Source organism: Xiphophorus maculatus, chromosome 9 (assembly GCF_002775205.1).
Source record: "Xiphophorus maculatus strain JP 163 A chromosome 9, X_maculatus-5.0-male, whole genome shotgun sequence".
NCBI lineage: Eukaryota > Metazoa > Chordata > Actinopteri > Cyprinodontiformes > Poeciliidae > Xiphophorus > Xiphophorus maculatus.
Genome location: NC_036451.1, coordinates 4,214,860 through 4,241,598, shown reverse-complemented (window position 1 = coordinate 4,241,598; position 26,739 = coordinate 4,214,860). Strand labels below are relative to the sequence as shown.

At 36.6% G+C, this 26,739-nt stretch overlaps 1 protein-coding gene across 1 annotated transcript in view; it reads right to left on the bottom strand.

Annotated features, from left to right (window-relative positions):
• The window catches only part of cachd1 (cache domain containing 1), a 79,500-nt gene that overhangs the window by 35,654 nt on the left and 17,107 nt on the right, over positions 1 to 26,739 (bottom strand). The window contains exons 2-3 of the mRNA XM_014470562.2: positions 12,403 to 12,465; positions 5,436 to 5,584 (exon numbers count right to left, since the gene is read on the bottom strand). Of these exons, the coding sequence (XP_014326048.1) occupies positions 5,436 to 5,584; positions 12,403 to 12,465 (212 nt within the window). The remainder of the gene's footprint in view (positions 1 to 5,435; positions 5,585 to 12,402; positions 12,466 to 26,739) is intronic.

Below are 26,739 nucleotides of genomic sequence, written 5' to 3'. Positions count from 1 at the left end.
TAAAAAATGTTTTACAAATACAAGTCAGAAAATTGTGTAATAAATATATATTGTTTAACTTCCTTTAATCAAATATGCCTAAAAAACTAGGACAGTAATTTTCTACAGAAGTCAAAAAATAGATAAATGGTATTAAGACATTTTCAGATCATTATTTAATTCTTTAATTAACTAATTGATTCATTCATTGATCTTTGCAGTCTACTGAAATGTTATGACATGAAATAGGAGGGTTGAAGTCTACCCATCAATAGTATAGACATGACCCAAATTAGCAAGTAGTAAAAACCTAATAACCACTATGTTCTGAGTGTGTAATTTAATCTCAGTATAAATCCAGCTGTTCTGTAAAGGTTAGTTTTGAAATATTAGTAAGGCTGGAAAAACTAGGCAAGGCAGCATTAACCAGAGATTGTGATTGCTTGATAACAGTCATACACTGTATGATGAAGGGCAAGAAGAAAGTTACTGTTGAAATAAAGCCACAAGCATTGTAGGGGTTCTGGTCAGATAACACAAATATCTGATAATTTATCAGGTTTTTATTTATGAGAACTTTAGAAAACCATGTATTTTCTTTTCACTTCACAATTAAGTCCCATTTGTTCTGGTCCATATCCTAAAATTTCAATATATTACATTGAAGTTTGTCATGTAAAATAGTGAAATGGCACAAGGCACTGCAGTGTAAGTAAAAACAGCAAGTAAAAATTGAACTATGGTTTCAGAACAATTACTCTGAGTATGCTTTCAGACGGACAACAAATCAAATTCTTTTACAGGAATCCCACCAGCAATAACTCAAAACAGGCTGGAGTGAATGGCCATCAGAGAGGTGAAAGAAGAGGCTACCTTCAGGAATTCAAACATGTTCTGCACAGGTTACGAGCTCTATTAACAATAAGAGCATTATGGGTGTCTAACTGTTAATTTTAGAAAGTTACAGATAATAAACACCAACAGCTCCTACGTGACTTTATAGCTATGTGAGAGAAGGGGATCTATTCCACATGGAGTCCAGAAAAACTATAAATCAAGTTTACAAGCTCACCAACTAAGCTGCACGTATCTTTGCTGATATGCTACAGGCAGCAGCAGTGAGGCCAAAGCCCACTGGCTTTCCTCTGTAACAGCTGATCGTCATAAGAGGCAGTGGTAGTCAAGATTCAAGTTTAATGAAAAAAAAGTAAAAACGCTACAGCAAATTATGCTGCTACTGTACAGAAATAGCTTGTTTTTGTCTTCCAGTTGCATTTATACATGGTAAACAAGTGCAAGCTGCAATCCCTTCCTGTACTTTAATCTCTGAGTGTGTGTTTGAACTTATAAGGTGAAAAGTTATTTGCAAAGCTACATTTTCTCGGCCTCCAACTCAAACATCAGCACCAGAGCATCATCAAAACAGAAATAGTCCGCATAACCAAGATGCTCACATCGCTGTAAATAAACGCTGATGAATAATTTAATCTGCTGCTCTGCTTTCACATTTTCTCTCTTGCTTCCAGGAAGATCTTCAAAGTCCAGTTTCACTCTTAGGAATGCAATAGCAATAAATCTGAGCTCGATGCACAGCTGTGCCCCAACATATCGATGGCAGACCACAGTAACCAACAAAGCTTGAACTTTTACTATCTTGTAATGTGGGTGAGTTTGAAATCGTTCATTTGATTAAAAATTTTATGATACAGGTGTCAATGACCTTTTTAAGTCACAGGGAGGTTTTTTTTCAAAGAGATGTGAAGAAAAAAAAACTGTAAATACATTTAGCTTGAAGAATCAGTAAAAGGACAAAGTTACTATTTGGTTAGTCTTGACTTTGACAACCAAGATTATCAGTAGATGCAGAAAATGTTTGCCTAAAGGGTTAAACTGGAGACAAAATGAGTTGAGTTAGAGGAGGCATTAGAAAATAGTGATAAAGAATATCCACGCTGGTTACTGAAGCATAAATAATGACCCCGGTACAACTTGGCAGCACTTTTGATATCTAATCTCTAATGTGCAAGCAGAGATCTCGTCATTTTGTTGAATGTGCAACCAAGAGACAAGATGATCTGCTTGATGTGAATTTCAAGAAGTGATTCACCACTGGAACATATACCTTTGAAGTGACCCGTCAGCCTGCCACTAGTGTAAATAGTGAGAATTTTTCTACAGAAACATAACCTAGGCATTAACACCATGAAAACTTTAATCATAAATGGAAATACTGCATTATCACCTCTAATGTAACATTGCATCTATACATAATGAATGAATGAAACAAAATATCTTTGTTTTCCAGTAAAAGTTAGGCATGAATTTTGTCAGAGGACAATGTCAGCTTAAAATGACATCAAACAAAGCTACTCTGCACACAAAAGTCTATAAAACATAAATTTAATTTCTATCCTACTGAATAACAGCTAGGTAAATAGCACACTGTATGCTAGGTAGTTAGGTTACTGTTAGACTACCGGTAATCATACAGTTTAGAAAATATAGAAAAAAGACAAATTATTGACGAGTATTTATGTGTTAGGACAATGGCATTTTTTGACACATTGTGTTTTAGTTATAATTATGGGGTGCTTTCATCCTAAACATAAACTTTAATATAAAAAAACAACAATTTAGAGCCTCACCTAAAATCAATTGATGAAAAGTACCACCTACGCAGCTGCACAGCACACTTGTCACTTTTACAACTGCTTCACAGCAAAAGTGTTGAGAAGAACATCTAGAGGTCTCATGTCAGAAACATAAACATACAGGCACACACATATTCAACAAGTCATATCTATTTTCAGATGCAGTCAGTTTGTGAGACCAAGCGATGATTAAAGCATACCACCGAATGCTAACCGCTGCCCTCTGTGGCCTCCCTGAGAAAAGATAGGCTGCCAGACATGAGCAGTGTGTGAACCACCTGATCCCCTGTAAACTGCTTGACCTGACTGAGACCCCAAAAAACAGCTGAGGTCTGAAACTAGTGAAAGACACTGGGAAGTGGATTGAATAGACTTCTGGTCTTACCACTAGCCTAACATACAGCAACTCCCATCTGTTTTCGTTGCCAAGTTTTCTCTCCCATGTTAGGCTTAATTGGACATGTCATGGTTGTGTGTGGGCAATATATTAAAAGTTTTAAAACCTGACTTCAAAACCTAAAGGTCAAAATATCAATGACACTAAGTTGAATCAAAGCAAAGCTAAGATCCTGTTAGCCTAAGCTCACTTCTATCCTAATTTAATGGTCATTTCTGTCAATGTGATAAGTTTTGACTTCAAATTACACATTAAAGGTTAAGTTTTAATTAATAGGTTGGGAAACACGATAAATTGTTTGCTGGTCGAAAATGTAAAGAATTATAACTTATTAAAACTATAAATGTGTCTAGTGCTCTTTAAACTAGCTTTCTTTAAGCTAATTTTAGAGATCTGGGCATATAAAGCTGGATTTTTTGTAGGTGTTACATTATCAGTGTGTCAGCTCCTGCTACATGTTCTCCTGTTACTTGATTAGTGATTAAACTACTGGCTGTTAAAACCTCCAGCAGTTAGCACCTAAATTAGTCCCAAAAAGTTAAACAAGAGCAAGTAGCCAACCTAACTTTTGACATGTTCAGTATTTTGCTTGAAATTATATCCTGCACAATATATGGAATCACAATTATCTTCGTAATATTATTTTACGGCATATTGTAATTCCAAAGAGCACATTAGTGGGCTCTAAGTTTCCTTAATCCACAAACTAGAGCAATTTCCAGAATGGCTGAGATGCTGAAATGTATAGATTGCACTGAGAAAATTACATCATGACTGAAAAACAAAAAAAACAGTGTCCAAATAATGTTGGTCAAACTTCTTCTCTCTACATTGTACATTTCAGTGAATAAATGCTTTTCAGAAAAATATGCAGCCCCAATAACTAACCCAATTATTTGTAAAATAATTACGTGCTAGCAATAATAACCAATTGTACTGCTATTTTTTCTGAGTAGAAGTAGCTCAAATACATTTTCTTCTATTTTATTGATAAAGTCGTCACAAAATTCCTAAGTTATTCTTCATCACATGCTCAATATATTGTATGTTCTTTGTATAAGGAGGACATAAAAGGGAAGAAAATAAAGTTTAAGGCATTTTCTCATGTATAGCTCTGAAGATGTAAAATCTTTTATTTTTCTTTTTGCCAGGCTTTTTTTTTTTCAAGTGTTTTATGATCATGTGCAGATTCAAAAATGAGAGAAATACGAGCAAGAGAGGTAAGTTTTCTTGCTCCCTTGGGGAAAATGCTTTGAAGTTCGAAGATCTATCAGACTCAGCTTCAGTTTGGCACATCTATCACCACCACCTCCATTGTGACTCCCTGCATCACACCTTATTACCTGCCAAAGCTTCTTACACACATCTTTTATCCTGAACAATGTTTTTACCCATTTCAGTCTCATAAAGCTGCAAACCCCTGTTTTTTAGCACTGTGTTAAAATTAACATGTTGCAGCAAAATCATACAGCTAACTGAGAGTGAGCAAGCATTGAATGCATGTCCAGTATGCTGAGCACTTGGTGTGGCTACAGGTGGCTGGTGGCTCTGAGCCAGACAACCGTCCCCATCACCACTTTCTGTATAACGGGAGGAAAGACAGGTGACCTAGCAGCCTGTGAAGTCTGCAGTGCAAAAACTTCAGAGAGAAGTGACTAGTTGTATTGGCTGATAAAGGGCCGGGAGATAGAGAGAAATAGAGAGAGCGCGGATGAAGGGAAGAGACAGCTGCAGCTCTGTAGATTAGAACTGAAAACTGTGCTGTCTTTTTCTGTGCTCAGCTTTTGAACTGTGTTTTCGCCTGCTGGAGTTGATGATTGGCTGAGAAAAAGCTTGGTCGATAGTAGACCGGACCAATTTTAAACTTGCTGCTGCAAAAGGCTTAAATGGGAAATATTTAACCTTATATTGAGTTTTTAAAAAATAAGAACAAGTCTCCAGCACTGGAACTGTTTACAAATCCCTATTTATTTTAGGAAAAAGTAAATTGCATGAACTCATCAAGAGTTAATAGTAAATTTAAAAATATATACCTCTGATGCAAACACTGTTATTTCCCAAAGTCTGCAGTCTGGCACTCTGTCATCCTACCCTGCAGTGTGCAATGCTTCCATTCTTGAAATGAAATTCAACTCATAAAAACGCTGCCATGTTTTACGGCAAGCTTATTCTCCTCAGTGCAGTAAGATGTGATGTACTCTGTTATGACAAATCATGTGATTATCAAACTATATCCAAGCTAGTGATAAGTTTGGGTACCAGGATGATAAACTCCTCTATATACAGTTGAATGCTATGCTGGAGGTTCATTTACACACAACAATAAAACGTCCTGCATATCTTCTTCCTCATGACACAAAGGATGAAATTTGTGGTCTTCTAGCTGTTTTTGAGGGAAAATTACTCACTCCATCATGGATGCAGGTATGGAGCAGCAGTCCTGTATCGCTGTCAGAGGAGAGGTGAGGTGGGCCGTGTAGGACGCCTCCACCACCTGCTTGTTTCTGTTCACCACATCGAGGTAGCGGTTAAACTTTTCCCGAATCTTCTTGGCCAACTGCAGAGAGGAAACACAAAATGTTAATAAAACTATTTGAAGAGATAGTCATACTTTTAAGGAAATTAACATTTATTTTATAATTTGCAAATATAAAAACTGCAACTAAGACGGACTAATCAGAAACATTTACAGTTTAGGAAATATCTGTTGTTCCGGATCATTGGCTTTATATTGACCTCTGCTAATAATATAGTAGTTAATAAAATAGTTAAATAGGGGTGATAATTGTAATTTTCAGAAAATTTACATTTGTATTGGTATTTGTGATTATAAAGATTGCATCGTATACAGACTAATCATAAATGTTCTTAATTTAGGACATATTGGTCTTTGGAGCTCATATGCTTTATGTTGACCTCTGCCCCTTTCTATGCCCTCAAGATCTAAAACCATTAAAAAGAAATTTAAATGGCACTGTTACGTTTTCTTGTATGTAACCAATAGGATGTGGAATGGTATGGATTATTCAAACCTGGACTGAATTATTCTTCCATAATTAAGGATTCTTTAAAACACAGGTTTTAATATGCGACTTGCTTTGTTTTTTGTTAAATGATGTCAATCTTACTCTGTGTTCTCCTCAGCTGGATCTATCTACGGAATTCCAGTCTGTATTAATCCTGGAATCACCCACTTCAGCACACAACACACAAACAATCAAAAACCTATGGGCTGCTTAAACATCCAAATGCACAAACATTCACATGTATTATTTATTATCAAGGAAGCTGAGTAACATCAAAGATGATTCATGCCTCAGGCTACACAGAGTGTGAAATTTGTCATGGTTAGCAGCAGAAATATGTGATGGATGGCTAAAGCTCAAGAATACAAACTTGTCGTCATGCTGCTCAGTAATTTAATAAGAAAATCAACCTTGACCAACAAGAGTGAGCCAATCAAAAGACTGTGCTTTGCAAATACTTGCAAGGATGAAAATTCGCACGACACAACCTTAATTTAAATGTACAATCCACAACTATCTTTCATGTGTTGTGCACTTATGTATGTAAAAGATTATCAAGTAGTCATCTTTTTGATACTGCATGTTTTCTCAGAGGCAAATATATTTCAAAAAGAGGGTGGGGTGGAGGGAAAATTAGCTTTTTCACTGATGTTTTTCCCCCCTGAACCACTTTAAATTATGCAGTGTTTTCTTTAAAAGGACACGTTTTGGGTTGCACATCCCCGTACTCTTTCTGAATGGGGATCCAGATATTTCAGGAATCCAAGAAATATGTCTGCAACAGCCTCCTGGGAGGCAACAACAACAAATAGCTCATTATTAATTCCAAAATACATAGAGAAAAAATTTAGAGGTATTAAAAATAAAAACCAAGGTCATTTTTTATGAGCAATTTGATCAGACCCTCTGATTTTCTGTCAACTTTTTCTGACAAAATTTGAGAAATTTTTGTGACAACTCTGACTCTATAACCCTAAAGTATTTTTGTAATATTTTGAACCTTAGCTCTCCTCAGATTCTGCACTAATAGAAGAATATAAACAAAAGGGTTATCTGTGGTAGAATCACTATCTACATCTGTCCGAAGTGAACAAACTCCTTTTTCCAAACAAAAGGAGGAAACTGTACAAAAATCTAAAAAAATAAATAATAAAATCGCCTAAATTGATCAAGAAGTAAAACTTGTCTATGTCTCATAATAACTTTTTGCGTTTTGCGTTTTTTTACTACAGCGTCAACAATGCAACAACCTTAAGTTATGGCAGAGATTGTTTGCACCACCTTTGATAGAAACAGTTTCGCTGCTTATTCATTTCCTGCTTTAATATTTTTAAGTTACCTGCTTATAAGAATGTTTTTTTATTTGGATATTTTTCTGGTGTCTCATAGGTGTTATGTTTTGGATCATTATCCTGCTAAAAGACTCAATAATTACCGGTACTCACTTATAATATTCAATAGAAGCCACCAGGTAAAATATTTCTGATGCAGTCCCAATACATCACAGATCCTCCACCATAACTAAACACTAGACGCTGGTTCTGCTCTCGCTGTTGGACCGCCGCTATACGCTTCTGGCAGTAATATTTCACAGACGTAGCGCCGCTCAACCTCCACCAGACAGTGAACTCTCACACTGAACATCTGCTTAAAACTCTAGCATACAACTTTAAAAAAAAGATTTTAGATATATGTTAAAATATGTCTTGTGTCTAAATTAAGTGAATTTATTGCTAGATAATTTTTCCATTTTGCCATATAACATAAAAGCAAAAAATTAACAATTGCCATTTCAGGCAATTGGCAGTGATCGGTGATCCGCAGAGATCAGCCTCAAGGATGATCAGTATCAGAATCGGCAGCGAAAAACCTGATCGGAGCATCTCTAGTTCTGAGAGACTCAATCTTCTCAAAACAGAACCAAATACACAGCCACTAAACACACTGCGGATGGTTTATATCATCCCCAGCTGTATGGAGATTTATAATTAATATTCTGATCAAATGTAGCTCAAGTGACAGAAGGCATGTGTGATGCTACAGAAGCAGATTGGTTGATTTCCTGTTTGTGACATGTCTTTATGTTTAATTGCATATAAAGCAGATAACTTTAGCATCTGCCAATTACTCAAGGCAGATGCTAAAGTTGTGACAAACACAATTGAAGTTCATGTTCTATGTTATTCAGGAATTACTTAATACCACCAATTTTTCTGTTGTTGAGTCTTAGAAAAAAATATTTGTTCCGCTTACTTCGCTCCCAAAAGATGTGAGAGCATCTCTTCTGGAGCATTTTGTTGTTCCAGAGAAGAAAATAAGAAAAAAAACACAAAGCTTTATATTAAGTGCATAAACTTATACAAATCATTAACATAGGGTGCTAAAACCAGAAACCAAAACAAGACACTGATGTCCAAATGCCTTCAGCAGGCACAGAAACATCTAATAAGCCTTTCTGAGTACAGATGAAAGCTTATTTCCACAGTAACTGAACCCCCTTTGTTCACATCCCATAATTACTGCTACGTGCAAAAAAGCCTGCGACTGAAACCAGGACCAGGAAATAAAAAAAAATAGATAAATAAAGAAAAAAAGTGAGTGACCCCAACCCACTGACCGCTTGTACACCTAATCAGCCAGCCGCTATTCCTATTTGGATCTTAATGGGAGCCTGAGGCGCAGCTCGCAATTACTGCCGCTTCTCTACAAGCAACACAGACAGCATGACACGTACACTCATGTTGTCACACAGCAACTTCAAGGTAAAATCCTCCGAAGTGGTAATGTGAATTTCACGGCAATTAGCTAAAGTGAACTTTGCTTTGAATATGGATAAATTGGCCAGAGTTCAGCTGAGGAGGGGATCTCTGGCAGGGGGAGGGAGTGATAGAAGCCCAATTCAAGTTTTAACAGACATGACTTAAAAGAAACCAAACTCTTTTGGTGGTGCAAGTTAGAGCTTAGGTTACAGTCTGCCATGAAGCAGCCAAACCAATCTGCTCTCCTCAGATTAACCAAACTCTCCAGAACACAAGAGCTCTACTCTCCACCATGTGAATCGCTCCACCAGCCTCTCAGGCTTATAAAGCCCACCGGACCAGAATCAGCACTTACTGGAAAGCATGTCAACATTCCATATTATTCCAGAGTCCTCACTTCCTTTTGGCCCAATTTTAGAGTACAAATAAAATTGTTTGTAATGATTATGGATTCAATATTTCTACAGCAAGCAAGCTTAAAATATGAAAACTAGAAAAACTGTGGACAGATAGATCTGCAATGTCTAGCAATGTTAAATTAGTCATGTATTGACTTCCTCTTTCCATGGCTTAATATGACACTACAGAAGCCAATTTCTCAAAATAGCTAAAAGAAAATAACTTTTCGCTTAAACTTACCAATGTAGAGTAAGAGAAATAAAATATTAAAGCGTCACTGGACGAGGAGCCAAGTTTATCTTGCAACCAGATCCAGAGAGAAGGATGGTAGAGAAGGTATGAATAAAATAAATATCCCAAACATCCACGGTTGGGGAGCTATGCTGAAGAATTTGTTAAGGGATTGTATACATATAAATCCTAGCAAGCCAAGTAGCTACATAGATAAATAACTACATACGGTAATTATATAGCTAGCTACAGTACATAGATAGGTCCTAAAGAGCTAGAACCACATAATACAATCCTCACAAAAACAAAAAATATAAAATGTAATCAAAGCATTTATTTTAAAAAAAATGAGCTTATACAAAATGACATGAAATAACATAAATCTATTGAATGCAATGCTTTTTTGTAAGAAAAATAAAAGAACAATTCAAATAGAATCTAATTTTTGACATGAAAAGAACCAATCCAATTCTAGCTGTCCTTTTGAATCCTGCTTTTTTCAAAATTTAGGAATGCATTGTAAAACTCTAAAAGTAGTGAAATTTGCTGGATAACATTTAACAAATACAGGTTTTCCCCTAAACCTTTCCAATGAGACTTCCAGAGAGACTGTATTCATCGTTGCCTCTTCTGACCTATGTGCGTAACTCAATCAATCAAGGCTACGGCTTTCTTTGAAGCAACATATGGAAGAACAGACCACAACCGAAACATGAGTCACTCATAAACAATAATCAAAGAAAACGCTGCATTTATGAAGTGAGTAAATAAGATTAATGGAACGAATGCAGTGCATTTCCAAATTCGTTGACTTATCGTGACAAGGATGTATAATTCTGAAATTGGCAACCATAATCAAGGTAATTATTTTTCCATAAACAAACAGCCCTATGCTTTCGACAGTTTTGATGTCATTTAGCCAAAGAGTAAACACTTGTCATTTAGCCACAGAGTACACACTGTTCCCAAACTGCACTAAGTCACAAATAATACTGGTACATAAAATCTCATTGAGCATATAAGCATTTAAGTTAAGGATGCAATGATCTACTTTTTTCACTTCCAATACCGATACAGGTGTCTGAGGGGTGGTATCGGCTGATACAATACAGAAAAACTGTGCTGAATTGACTTAAAATCTTTCTCTTTTTTTAAAACACTGAGTACTCCACAATTACTCGGTAAGGACAAGTACAACACACTTAAATATACCAACATGTAAAAACATAACTTTAATTTGTTCAGTCAGCGCAACTAGGAGTGTAACAGTCAATGTAAAATGAATACTAAAGAAACTGACACAAAACAGTTTGACTACCAAGGTCAAACAAAAAATTAACCACAACAAACGTTTGAAATGGTTCAGAAAGTGAACTTAGGAATTCTAAATATATTTTAAAATAAATAAAGTGCAACATCGCTCAGAGCACAACGCGCAGAATAAGACCGAATAGATCTACCCTTATGGACCGTGCATATTGTCATCGATACCTGATTAAGTTTTCATTTCTATAAATGGATTGATACAGATATTAATACTGGATCGGTGCATCTCTAATTAAAGGTATGGCAGAATTTTCTAAGCTGGAAAAAGATCTTCCAACCACATATGGAGATGCAACGAGTACCTAATCCATTTTTATTACCATCGCCTGAGCACAGACAGCATGTGACCCAGTTGCCCTTATAACTATGGTTTTAAGAAGATTAAAGCAAATTTAAAATTCATTCTATGTTCCTCAATGCAAATAACCAGCTTAAATTTAATGATTTGACAGCATATGTCAATGAGCAGGACAGTGAGACAAAGACAGGCACAGAGAGGGAGATCCCGTGTCATTACAGAGGGACAGATGTCTGCACAGCAGTCTGAATAATGAATTTCCATGAGGACAGCCTCGCTGAAGATGCCAGTGGCTCCTCTTTGTGGATCCTTGTCTGTTTCTCTTCTCTGCTTTCTCCCATCTCAACTGTTTCTCTGCAGATACTCTCCTAATTGAACCTCGCCTTGGCTCAGGGACACAGCCCTTCTGCCTAGAGAGTGAGAACGAGCCAACTATGTCAGAGCTATAATCTGAAGTAGTTGGAGCCAACCTCGGGAGGGTTACGCTGAGAATTTATGGGCACCATTTAGGCTGGCCGCTGAAATACATACTTCAAGTCTCAGACCGAGCAACTTCACTTCTGGAGTCTTCAAAGAAAGATGCTCATTTAAAAAGATAATGAGAAGTGCTTTAACATTTTATTTTGTGATGTTTTAGACTACAAAGCAATGCTTTAAAATCAGTTTCAGCTGCCTTGGGAATACTAAATACCAGCAAGGTGTGAGACATTGTACTCCACTCACATACACACTTCCATGTGCTGACACAGACAGAAACAAACAGAGACACAGTCACCAGAGAAATGCAAACAATCGTCAACCTGTCTGTTCTTGCTGGTGGCTGTTTACCACTGTGGTGTACATTGTCACTTTTCCAAGATCCCTGACGCAGAAAAGCAAACACAAACACACACTTTTACACACCGTGCCTGCACTCAATTATGTTAGATTTGACACAGGGTGCCAGAAAACACAGAGTAGATTTCTTTTTTCACAACAAAATCCAAAATGGGGCACAAAATTTTGACATTTGGATTTAGAGAGAGATAATTTAAGAAAAGCATTTCACTTTAGCAGCAGCTCATCTGTCTTCCTAACGGTTTGTCCAAAGCTTTGCGCTCTTACCATAACGAGGAGAGGAAAGCGATGGATAGCCAGGGAGTAAAAAGAAATGTTACCAAACTTCAAAGCCGCAGGGACAGCAGATATTGAATTTTAATAAACCCCCTGGTGTCTGTCCTCAGTGTTGCTAAAGTGAACTCTACACAAGACCACAGACATTTGCCATGGCACGTGCATGCACAGACAAGCAGGAGAACGAGCGCACACACACATCGCAGAGGTCTTTGTTACTCACCTGCTGAACTTCTGTCTCTCCGTTTGATGTCTTCTCTGTGTACACGAATGAGTTGAAAATCCTCTGGAGAAAGAGAGAAAGCAGAGACAGTGAGGTTGGACCAGCTAAAGGAATAATTTGATTAAGAGTGACCATCAAGGCTCTGTATTAAGGCAGAGTGTTAGTGGCACATCTCCATCTCTGTGCTGATGACCGATGTTTATCGTCATGCTAAAAATTTGAATCCCATGGTTAAAGAGTGAAGTATGTAGCTTCAGAAACACATCTAAGCAACTAATTTTATTTAAGGTCTCCTCCATATTAACGTCAAAACATTATATATAAATTATATTGAATTTGTCCAATCTACATTAATGTTTGTCAAAATATCAATGATGCATCACTCCATCTGTATGCCAATGACCAAGTTGTTTTCCCTGCAATATTCTCTGAAATTCAGGAAGGATAAAACTTGACTCTGTTACTGAAACAGATTCATGCACCAGTACTAATTCACATTACTTAGGTGGTCCCTTAAAATTAAATGGTAAAATTAAAAGGTGTCCCTCAGGGCACCATAATTGACCCTACACTTGTCATACAGTTTCTCTGTCTTTAATTAGCATGTTACATTCATTGCCATTTTTTTCACCTTAAATTTGCTCTAAATGCTGAATAAACAGTTTTACTACAGTTTTTGAATCCATGTGTTGCCATATTGGGCATTTATACTTTCTTTTTGTATCAATAAACCATTTTTTGTCCATCAATCATACATTTTGTAGAAATGCTGTCAAAAATTGCCAAATCTGCTGTAAAATTTTAATCACTTCTACATTAAATATAAATAATCAATTTCCAGTTCACATTATGATGTGACAGATTTTAACTCCTAATCAAACTGAAATCTGAGTAACCTCTTAATATTAGATATTTATTTAAGTCATATAAACACATTTTCCTAAACTAGACAATGAGTAAATAAAGAAAAATACATTCAATCATGTTGTAAAACACAATATAGATAAATGTTGATTGATTTAATTAAAGGCTAAAAAAACATCACATTAATACCAAATAGAACATTATCAAAATGAAATATTTTACAGCAGATGGTACCATCATCCCTGCACAATGTGCTCCAAATGAAGGTAGTGTGTGTATGTATGTTTTTTTAATAAATCATGTCTTTATTGTAACATGAAAAAAGAGTTGTTACAGCCAGAATATATCAATAATTATCACCAATGTCTATATAAATTTTTATGTTTTAACAATATTGTTCGAAATGCATTTGGATAATGTCAAGATTACAGTTTTTGAAATTAAAGAGTCGACATCATACTACCTGGAGACTTTTTTTATCAGTCATATTGAAGTATTATAAGTATAAGTGCGTTCAAGGTTAGGTTTTGCTCATATATCTTAGATTTAAGCAGATGTTGTAAAAATGAGGTTGTGTGTCAATAAATTAGCAAGGCAAAAGAAACTCTTACTAGATGAACTCTGAATATTTTTGAAGAAAGTTCATAAAATGAATTGTTGGTTGGTGAAAATTCAATAATTAGAGATTGTCATTTTTGAAAATAACACATGCCAACTAATAGTCTTTGATAGCAATAATTATGGATGCCAAGTAAACTGGCAGCAGAAGCTATTATTGAGCTTGCCTTTCCAGATGGATACAGAGGAAAGTCAGAGGTAAAATAGTTCCCTCAACTGACCAACTGTTAGCAGAATAATGAGTCTAGTTGCCGGAAACAGTCCGTGTGATCATTTTGTCCAACGTAACTTACATTTACTGATATTACAGCCACTGATTAGGAAATTTATTATCATTTAGATTACTGGATTCTTAGATGTTCCATTAAGTTATGGTAAGCGTATCAGTCCCAACAATAATGTAGCTTTACTGAACATTTGTAAGTGGAAATGCACCAATCAATTGCTGAAGGTCGGAATCGTCTGATTTTAATCCAATCTGACCTGTGATCAGTAGGTCAAATACAGAAGAATCTTTGTTGTAAATAAAGAGTAAGAACACCCACCATTTTCAGTCCATAAACACCTCATTCAACATCTATTTTGAAGCACTTCTTGACTTTAAAGAAAATTAAGCACATTGGGGACATAATGCTTTGATGCACAAATGGGGATTAACATTGTGAGTCCTTCATTTTCTTTTAGATATAGAACTCCTACTTCAAGTAAAGCACCTGAAGCACATTGCTTAAAATGACAAAAGAAAACCTTTATCAGTCAAAATATAAAACCTGACAGGTGAATCATGTTTGTGATCTGGATCTCTTTAAGCGTGTATTTGAGACCATTTGTTAAGTCCATATACAGCAACAAATCTACAGAACAATAACTGAAAAACAAAAGAATAAACGTTTTAAAATCTTAGATTTCAACTTGAATGAAATTCTGAAGTGGGACCTTCAGAGAACGCCACAAAAACAAATTTCCTGAAACCTCAATGAGCTAAAGCAACATAGCAAGAAATAGGGAGGCAACATTTCTACACAGCATAGTGAGAAACTGATGGATGTAACGCAGAAATAAACTACTTTAAGTTATAACAGCTAAATGTAGTTCAAAAAACTACCAATTTCCATACGGCTGTAATAACAGTCATTAAAGCATTTCTTCCAGATGATGTTGCTCATGATATTTGAGCTGCTTAAAATCAGCTCAAATATTTGCTCCAGAAAAAAACTTGAAATTATGTAAAATTGTGGAAAAAATCTTTTAAAATAAGCAAAAAACTAGATAAAGATTTTTTTTTTTTGCACAAACTGGACCAATTTAAAAAAAAAAATACTAAAAAGGTAAGCAATAACCTCAACTAAATGCTAAAACCCCCAATTATTGCGACATCATAGCCCTTTCCTTAAGTTCGCTGGTTGACATCGAAAATGTGTCACCTCAGTGTCGTCCAGCTTCAGCACAGATCGACTGTTTTCTTTAGCTGGGCTCACAGGGTGATGTTACATTTCCACATTTACCTTGCAGGCTGAGGCGTTTTAGAAGCCCCTGATGTATACTAAGTGAGCAGGAAGCAGGAACGGAGCATTCAGACATGGAGAAAATGAGTCCTGGTGTGACCTTACAGCTCAGAAAGCACCAGAGCCGTCTGGTAAATGTGCACCTGCTGTGACACATAAACATACAATAACAAGCATGCTTTCCTTCAAATGGACTCTAATGCACAGCTATGTACACAGTTTTCTCAAGCCCAGGCAGTAGCACTCTGTGGAAGCTACAAACAGAGGAAAAACTAACGTTTGTGTTGTGGCAGCAGGTAGGCAGGTGGTTCACTCGAGGCTGAACCATCACACACAAAGCCCTAAATTGTCTGGTTTCTACTTTGCAGCCATTTCCTGCTGTCTGTCTACACCTTTTGTAGACACATTCCAGAGGGCCAGCAACAACTTCAAATGCACCGCAGAACCACCTAACCTGGAGCGCCTTTAAATCTCAACTGCTCTGGAGATTTTTAGTGATGTGATACTGAAATGGTTTTCAGTAGAAAATATGATGCACAACATGCAGACATACAGAAACATCATGGAAAATAAAAAAAAAGAAGAGAAAAACTTTCAGATCATGGTCCATGACTGTCTTTTTTACACTATTTCCAATTTCTGTCTGTTAAATTTTCCAGCACGCAAATGAAAAACACAACACTGATGAATAACTAGGGCAGTTTAAAAAGCTAAACAGGGTCCAATCGAGTAATAACAGGGTGTAGCTAAACCACTGAATTACCAGTGAGCGTGTATGATAATGTAGAGGCATTCACTATTTAGATTTGAGAAATAATAAACTAACTTATAAACTAATTCAAATATATTGACAGATTATTTGACCAGGACTAATAATCATTACTTAAAGTTGCAATGTCAAAGTGTCCACAAAATGTCTCCAGAATATTTTTTTTATAAAAACAACTGTGCAAATGAATTTCAATCAATTATCACACACGTAATTTAGCTAAACTAAATGATTTAGAGTACATGATAATGTGGACATGGAGTTCTTCCACTCCCTCAGTTTTACAACAATAACTTTAATAGACACAAAAACACAAAGTGTAATTGTTTTTACATCAGCGGTCAAACAGAACTTCAAGATGTCGGCATTCAATATTATTTGCTAATTACAATAAAGGGTAGATATTTTTATTGTATTTTTTTTTTTTTTAATTCACTGAAAACTCACAAATTTAGCAGTAAATTTAATTTGCATCATAAAAGTCCCCACAATCTCAACAGCTTTGTCTAAAACAATATCCTCAGTCCATTTCACTCAGTATTTAACTGCTATTAAGAGCACAAATACAAACTAGTTAGTATGTTAGTCTCCCAAACATACTACAAACCGATGATCTGACTATTTGTCATCTTCACTATCACCGTTTTTTTGTGCAATCATTTCAGGACACCAAGTTAATATCATGCTTCATCATGTTTTATTCACACACAGGTAAAACCATATTTCACTACAGAGTTATTTGCAAGGATTAAAATCCAGCAGAACTGCCACAGCATAGCAGGAATTATGTGTTTTTAAACTTTACACAAACTTCAGAAGAGGGGAAAATTGAGGAAAGAGCTCTAAATTCTTTCATGCACTCAGCAAACTTTAAGAAAAAGAAAAGAAAAACGGAGTGAGAAAACTCCTGTTGTTGATTAGCCACAGGTTAGCTGCCTTTGCCCCATCGCCTCGAGTGTTTGTTGTTGGAGCTGTTTTGTGGTTTTCACAGCTACAGAGCAGTCAGCGAGGAATGCTCGCCTCTGAAACCTGAGAGGCCCGGGGCTGCTGTCTGAGCCACTGGGGCCCCGTGGGCTACCGTGACCCGTAATCAAACAAGGACACCAAAAACTGTGTGGTGTCAGAGCATATTCAAACTTTTCTGTGCAAAACACTGCCAAGCATTTCTGGGAAAGTGGAAGCTCCTCTGTCTTTGTGAAGGTCTTCACACCAGTTGAGCCCTTCCATACTGCATCAAGTTCTGCAAACTTCTTTGTATTCAATTGATATTTCATGTTATATACCAGCCCACAATTATAAAGTGAAACAAAAATGAAATATGTTTTTTTATATTTAAAAAAAAAATCTGAAAAGTGCATCATGCATTTCTGTGACTTTGTAGAACCATCTTTCATTGTAATTAAACTAGCAAATGTTTTGGATTTTGCACATTAATTCTCAGCAAAATTGCTCAGCTTCAGTCAGACTGGATAGAGAACATCACAGAAAAACTATTGTTTGATCTCGTTGCAGATTCCCATGAATATGTTTTCATCTAAATCACAAAGTCTGAAGTCATTTACAACCCTAAACCAGATTTTTTCTGGGTATGCACTTCACATCTTTCTCCCCCTGCCCTGAAAACTTATGATGCTGTCAAAGAATGATTGATACTGAGATAAGATTGCACACATGTGTTTGGTGGTTTACAGATATATTTGGGGGAATCAGAGTAAAGGGATCTAAAGACATGTTGATTTTTGGGAACTGTAAACCTTTTTTTCTTCTGCTACACAATCATGCACTACTTTGTGCTGGTCATATACAATCCCAATAAAATTCAGATTCAGTCTTTCCACTTATTGCTAAATCAGTGATTGTATTGACGGTAAGGTCAACATATTTGTTGTTCTCGTGAAATAAGTAATTTGAAAATCAATTTGGGGAAACATAGTTGTTTTTGCAGATGTGCAGCAAAATCAGTTGGCAACAGGACCATAATAATGAGAACACCATAGGTCTCCAAGAATGTCATAGTTTGGCCTCTAAAGCCAAGTTAAAAGGAGAGTCTTAAAGAGTGAGCTTAAAAGCTTCCCTGATCTAAAGTGGGCAGCTTTCTGATAACTAAGCTCCAAAGCAATGCATTCAAACATTGATCACAGAGAACGGGCCTTTTTTGTCTCATTAGGCCAGTTTTAAATCCATCCAGCTTGAGGTTAATCCTAGCCACAGCTGAATTGTTTGCAGGAATGGCTCACCTTTAAAGAAAATTCATCCTATGAGTTAAACCAAAAATCAGCATCTGTAGTTCCCAAAACCTGGGTCAAGACAGCAACACATTAATTAATTTATTTATTTACCACTTCAGCTCATCTAGTCCATTTTGTTTGATGCAAGACTTTGTAACGGTGTAAACTGATGATACAGTCACCAGTTTAATTTGTCGAGGTTGAGGAAAAAAAAAAAAATCAGGGTTATAGTTTTTCATATAGTTTTTATTAACTTATTTGTGCTGCCAGATCAAAGTGTTATCTTTGATCTGGTTATTAGATCTGGTTAGCAGATCCGGTTATCTGCTTATTAGCACTGGTCGACATGTTCCAGTGCAATCTGGGACACCTTCATGAAGGTGATAAATCATTAGCTAATGGCAACTTTTTATGCTATTACTTTGTATTCTTCTCTGTTGGCGTACATTGGTCATTATGTAATACGGGTTTTAGAAGACAGGTTTTAAAAAGCTACAGGTTCAATAGTGCTAAATTGTCCCAAAAGTTTTAAATTCTTTTATAAGATTCAACAATAAGTGGAAGTTTGTCAAGTTTGTGGTAAAATGGTTAAAAATGTAGTATAAAGGACTTTTTGCAGCATAAATTTGACTTTTGAAATTTTCTATAAAGTAATATTAAAATCTCGCCTGGTTCTTGTGAATTCAGTATTGTTTGTTGACTTGTGAGTTTTATGTATGGTTACACCCCCTAGTCAATAGGGGAAAGTTACTGGTTTCAAGCTTTAAGGTTTTTCAAAAGTTCCAAAACATTCATGTCATACCAGAGATGCCAGAGAAAGTATGAGTGAGAAACTTTTTCTCTGATAGTAGAGCACAGACAGATAAGCACAGGACTTCCTCCTCTCTAAACCTGTTTATGCAAACAATGAATTGGTTGGCTGGAAAAAAAAAAAGAAAAAAAAAAAAACAACACACAGTCGGCATACTTATTTTCTATTTACAAGTCAGACAAATGCATCTGTTTGGAAAAAACCTCAGTCACAAAAAAAGGCTGTCATGGTGTGGAAACGGAAGGAGCGTCTCTTTTCAAGTCAAACACTGTTTCAACAAACAGTTAGTAAGCTATGAGTGGTGTGTGTGTATTCAAGAAGCCACCTGCAGGCTGCGAACATGACTGTTGGGCTGGACTAATTCACCGCTTATTACCAGCGAGATATTTATAACTATACGAAACAGCAACATTTATATTATGCACAATGACGACTGGATAAATCTTATTCTGTATTTTTAGACTTTCGTATCAAAAGAACACTGTATAAACCAAATCGCTAACTGTAATAATTATTGCAACAGAAGGAATAATTCTACATTACACATTTTAATTTTAAATCTTGTATAAATACTTTAGAAGAATTATATTTTTACTTAAGGTTATACTATAAGAACATAAACTATGCCACGGCTAACAGTAGTGCACTCACACTACAATCTACAAAGAAATACATGACAATATTGGGGGGTGGGGGGGGGGGGACAGAAGCAGAGATCAGGCAGATTTAAAAGTACACCTATTAACTCTTAAGTCGCCAGTCAGCAGGTTCTGCACACCACCCTCCTACACCAGCACACCCACACACTAATCCTGTCTCCAGGGCTTCACTGGGTCAAGGTTCATCTATGAACCAAAAAGCATGGCTTAGGTGTGGCTGAATTTATGCACAAACGTGCTAGTACTAGGCAAATGTGCAAACCCAATGTGTGAAATCGTTTTCACTGCAAGAGACTGATGAGTAGTTGTTCTGGAGATGTAGAGCCTCAAAAATTGGTTTGCACACAACAAAGATGAAAACCTGAAGCCCATGAGACAAACTGCTGCTTCCTCGCTGCTGCGCAGCCTGGCGTAGCCCCTCCTTTGCCCCCCTCCAAACCAACTCCTTGCTCATTGCACTACAAAGGCCTGGAAGCCAAGGGTGCAGTATTAGAGCTTCACTTCTGATGTGCATGTTTTTTTTCTCTCCTAGACCTTTGCCATGTCTTCTTCCCCAGCCTCCTCTCCTGTCTCCATTTTCTTTTTCCTAAACGCTACAAAGAAAAGTCAGGAAGCGGGCACCTGGGAGAGGAGAACTGAATGAAAACGGAATGAAACTCTTTGTATTTGAAATGAAAATAATAATAATAAAAAAAAACAAGGTAGAAATAACTGCCTCCCCTTTGCAGTTTTTTATGAAGTTGCACTGAACTCCAGGAGAAAGATGCATTTTTAGGGTTTAATTCACAACAACGATATCAGATGTAACTCGGTGCAATACTTCTATACTTCTACCCAGTGAAAGTGATGTTCATCAGAAGTGTTGATATCAGCTCTTATTGATGTCATCACATAACAAATATTGTGTCATCTTGTTGAGGCAGCAGGTCCCGGTGGAACTGTTTTGTACAGAGCTCTAACAGATGTGTTGTGTGATTGAGTTAGGGGCCATGTTTTATGCAGAAATGCGCTCGGACAGCAGTGCTGATATTTTGCTTCAATGATTCCACAATCTGGTGTTTTTATGTTCAGGTGACATTAAAATGTTTGAGGAATGTTTATCAGACGCGGTGAAAAATGACATATTTTGTACAACTATAAATTACTCACAAAGACTGTGCAGTTGCTAAACACTCCTGGATGTGTCTAATAAATTTCTTTCCAAAAACCTGATACTGAAGCTCATCGTATGCCACAAACAAGATCTTCATGGATTTCTTAAGCTTAGATCCTAAGGATAGAATCAGATCTCAACAGGATTTTGACAGCACCATAAAAGAAATGACCAAATAGGGATTAGTTTTTGTAAATGGAATCAAGTCAAAGTAGAGTTTCTATATTCACCCATAAAGGCCAGAGAGGAACCAAACTGTAGCTAATTTAGCATGTCTCAATCTCAACACTGTGAAGAAGGTTGGTTAATTAAATGACAAGCTGTCAGTGTCTACCAACTGCTCGCTGCTGCATTTAAGGGTGACGGGGGTCAATTTAATTTGAATCGACCCAACAGACCACCGCAGGCAGCCTCAGCCCACCTACTGTGATGGTCAGGGTGCTGGTGGTGAGTGTGCGTGTGTGTGTGGGGGGGGGGGGGGGGGGGGGGGGGGGGGTGGGGTGGAGAATCTATTTTTGGATGTTTACTGGCTGTTTGGAAAATATGTCAAATCTTTACTGCACAAACTCATAAAAACATAAATCCTTGTACTCATAGCAGCACACTAATGTACAAAATTGTCCATCATGCTCACGTAAGATCTCTGGTGAGCCTCTGGTGGTGTCTCACTGAGGACCCGCTCTTCACAAAACACCTTTAAGTCTCAGCCAAAAAGGACAAGAAAATGCTGGTTCTTATGTACAAACAGAAAGCTTTGATTAATCTGGAAATAGAAAATGAAGCAATGTAAAATATTCACTATTATTTACTTCTCTTGGTGAATATGCTACAGTTTAATTGAATCTCTATTTAAAAATCTGACACAAATGTATAGCCAAACAGTAATTATTCTGACCGCCACAATGCTAATATAAATACGCAGATTATTAGTTCCATTAAGATTAATCATTTCTTATTCTGACACACAAACAGGAAAAAATTAACCCCCAAATAAAATTAGAGGAAGTTTTTAATCTCGTTTTGCTATTCTAACTTTTATAGTTTAACAAGCTGTTATATTTCTTATAATCAGAGGAAAAGAAATCATAGAAACCTTCTTTTAGCCAGCTGGCAATGTACAGCAGAACTCTAAGCTCAATAAAACCAGAAGAAACTCCAGTTCCTTCAGCTGTTTTTCCACATCTCATTAAAAGCTTTTAGACTGTAGGAAGAGTCTGATGGAATGTAGTTTTTATGTAAAAGCATAATTTTTGAAAACCTGATACTTCAGGCTGGTCTAAAATTTTATTCTGTTAAGTAAAAAACATCACAAACAGTAAAAGTTGCTCTCACACTCTAAAATTTGACTTTTGATTCTTCAATATAGTCAATATAACAAAACTTGTTTTAACAGCTAATATAAGTTAAACTGCCCTTCAACTCTATTTATATTTAACCCAGTCAGACATGTAAAATTATCTGACAGACGCAAACGCACAATAACATTTTTATAAATTTTTCCCTGTTACTGTTCAACTAGGGTTAGGGTTTGGGCAAAGTAAATTATTTACTTGAATTCCTAGTTCTACATCTTAAATGGTCTTGATGCTTCAGAAACAGTAAAATTGTGACTTTTCACTACTGACTACAAAGTCTTATCAAGTCATAAGTAGAAAGTGACTTTGGACTTTCAGGGTATATCTACTGCATGATCCAACTTTGCTTTCAGTGGCAGGTCCCATGTTCCTCAGCGTATATTTAGCTATAAACAGACTATTGTTGAATGTAAAAAAAGAAGGACTAAGTTTTAGACTAGAGTATGTGCACAGTAACACTTTTGTGTCTTTTGCTGTTAAGCATTTTAATGAAAATCTGATCTTCTTGTACTATTTTGATCTCGTTTGACTTGCCCTGTAGAGAAACCCAATAAAAGACTAAAAGAACAGATTTTTTTTTATTTTTATTTTGAAAGCACTGCAACAGACTGTTATTTTGATGCATCTCCTAATGTTAAAAAATATATATATAATAATCTGCCATAAACATAAAGAGTAGAAAACATGAACATGTGTATTTAAATAAATAAGTAGTGCCTCTAATCTATGACCACAGTGAGTACTTTGGGAGAAACTGGACTTTCTTTATCTTCCACCACCTCATTCAATCAGGTTCTCCTCCACTCCAGTGAAGTGGGAGGATGAAGCCTGTCAGCTGGTGGGGCTGTGGTTCTGAAACAACAAGACTCGCTTTTGACAGTACACCATCAGGGCCCAGGGAGAGTTACCAGTACGTCTACCCCAACAGGATCTGCAGCACCTCCCTATGCCTCCCCCAGGAGGCTCTCAGTCCGAGTTGTTTGCTCTCCCTCTCCACCAGACAGGATATAATGCTTTCCACATGTGAGGGTAAAAAAGGGGGGAGGACAGTGGGGTGGAGAGAGAAGAAGTGGGGAGGAGTTGCATGTGAAGAGAAGAAAAGCATGATCAACTGGAGGTTTAGAATGAATTTATGCACATCAGAATCACATTTTATTTAACTAAAATACATGATTGCCAAAGATGTGTAATCAGCATCTTCTTCACGGTCTACAGTCACTACAGAACCAACAACTAAAACTGTGTTGCCTTTACCAGTCCGTGAGGACCAGTAAGATCCTTGAAATGGAAAGTGGCACCTAAAGTCAACAAATAAAATCCTCAGTCTGAAAAGTAGTTCTAAAAACACGGCAGACACCAACATTATCAGAACAAAAGAAAAAACAGGACAGAAACACTTTTAGAACAATTCAAAATGATATTTAGACATTTCATTAAAAGGTCAAAAATAACAAATTGGATATCTGATGATCAATCAAAAGTGGTACAACAAAGCAGTCCAGGTGAAATCAACTCAATCTATTTTAATGTGCATAGAATTACACACATCACTTAAGTGTGACAGCTGCTGTGTTTCCATCACAAATATGTGCAAAACTTTGTCGATATTCCACTAATGTCAGAAATGTCAGGAGGATATACAGATGCCGTACACTTATAAAACAAGTTCTGTAGTAAATAAGCCCATACAGTGCCAATAACACTTTATGCATGAAGCTCTGGGGGTTAATTAAGATGGACATATCTACCAGAGTGATTGAGACCACTTTGTGTTTCATAAAAACACATTTAATGGATACCATCTCAAAAGCTTAATATTACACTAAATGGAAGAGCCTCACAAGTTAGAGCAGATTTTAATGTGGGTGATGGTTAAATTCCTCGGCCTAAATAAAAAGCCCTGTGGCAGAACGCCGAACCACAAATTGCCACTGATGGCAGGCAAGCACCTTGCAAAAAAGCCCTGTGTGTTATTGTGTGTTTTACTGAGCAAGTTAGCAATACATCGGGTTTGTCATAGAAGTACAAACTCTGGTCTGAAGGTGGTACAGAAGTACAGACAAATTACAACTCAAGCCTTAATTGCAGAACAAAGGATTGAAGCATAAGAAGAAGTGATCTGCAGACCAACACTAGAGCCACATGACAGGGCAAAAACCAAAAACAAGACAGAAAGGTAAATGTATTTGTTCTTAACATTTTGCATTCAAACAGTACTCTGCATGTGAAAATGCCAAATATATAAAAGGACCTCCAACAAACAGTGATTTATTTTGCACTAAGCTGTCTCAAGTTTTTCAACACAATCTCCACAGGGATGTAGCAATAACACCAACACAGAAAAATGGAATGACACTTTATTTTCCAAATTTTTCTTGAGAGCAAATGTCAAGTGCATGTGGTGAGGAGCATTGGGCACAAGCCATTACTTTATGCTTTTCACTACATAAGGTCTTTGAAGTCAAGGTAATGCAATCGTTAAATAGCATGGCCTCGGGCCACAGCAACCACACATTAATCGTGTCAGACTAATTGCATGCAATAAAACTTTATGAAAGCAAATTTTAATACAGTGACGCAACTCGGAACAAACATTAAATATGTTCAAAATCCATGGCCGCATAAGTTAATAAAGCTTCTCAGAAATGTGCTGCAGACCTTTTTAGGCTTCCAATGGAATATCTGACATTTGTCTTTCTTGATTTTAGCCTGGAAACAACAGCATGCACACACCTTGCATCTGTAGCAGCGCCAGTTCTGTGGTGCATTATGGGAGTAACAACTTGCTGTTAAAGTGGAGCCTGAGTGAAAAGATTTGAAAGAGCGATCAAAGCTGCATACCAAGGCACTTCCATTAAGGTGATAAAAATCAGGCAGTAAAGGGGGAGGAAAACAAAACCTCACACACAGCAGTCAACTTCTTCCAACAACAGAACACACAGTAATGAGAAAATTCTGCCTTTGTTTGGAAACCATGAAAAGTTCTCTCAATCAAATGGCTCATCAACTGTTGCTTTGGCATGCAAACAACAAACAGTGAATGTGTGGAGTTATAAGGTCGAAAGACATTATTTACTTGCACAGTCTTAAGATTAACACAGACTTTAGCAATCAATTATATTGAATTGGTCTGTGGTCAGTCTGAACCTTTTGACCTACGCTGCCTGTCGGCTAAGTGAAGTTGGATAAAGAGCCTCTGGAGATCAATTTTCAGGTTCTGTCACAGATTCCTAATTGAATTTATCTCTGGACTTTGACTGGGCCATTCAAACTGAGGACATATGATGACTTCACTTGCAGAAATTGTGGAAGGAATCACTGAAGTTGGCAATAAAAATGGATATCAATGTATAATGTTGAATATTGTAGACTTTGTGTGGTGGAAGGAATTAAGAACTGATGGATGAAAGAATGCTTTTTAGAATCGCATTCATCTCATTTCATTAATTCCCTTTTTTCTTGCTTGAATGTTGAAATTGTATAAAATAGTGTTAAAAATAAAGATTTCTTAATCTGCGTAATAAACATTTAAAATATAACAAATAAAAATACTTAATTTGGGAAAATAAATTAAAATAAATGTTATCCAGCACTGATTTTAACATCAATCTACTTTGACCTAAATTATTCTACTGCATGTTTTGACTGTACGTTTCAGATCATTGTAGAGCACTGGCTACATGGCACTCATCTAAAATGTCTCACAAGCAGTTAATAAGCTAAACAGAAACATCTGTTACAGATAAATGTTAACTTACTTAGCATTAGCCACAGCTAGTGAAGGCAGCTGTTCGAGGGAGAGGAATTAACTCTTGTTTTCTCTTCCTCAGTACATAAAAACTAAAAGCTGTTTGTTGCATTTCAGTACAATCAGGAGTTTCAAAGTCTGTTTCAATAAAAGACAATGTTACTGCTGCTGTAGTTTTCAGAAAAAGTTCAAGACATCCTGGATCAAAACCAGGAAAAATGTAATTGAGTCCATTACAACACCAAGACTTGGAAAAAGAAGTCAAAACAACATGAACATCTTCATGTCCACAACATAACCTGTGCTTCATACAATCTGTTTTAGCAAGTTATATCAAATGAAGTCCAACAAGTGTGTGACAGAACCAACACTGATAGGCTGTAAGCACTGTCCAAAGAAAAAAAGAAGATAAAAACAAATAGAAACCAATAAAACTGTTGATATATTGTTCCTGTTTAAAAAAAAAAGTGTCTCTCTTTCAGCTAAGCAAAAAGAAAGTCATATGGTCTTAGATGGTTTATGCAGATGGTCTGGTTTATGCAAACCATCTGCTTCCCATAGTAAAATTCACGTTCTTCTCAAGCATTTTCAAGGCAGGTTTTCAAACTTTTTCAGCGCCACACTTTG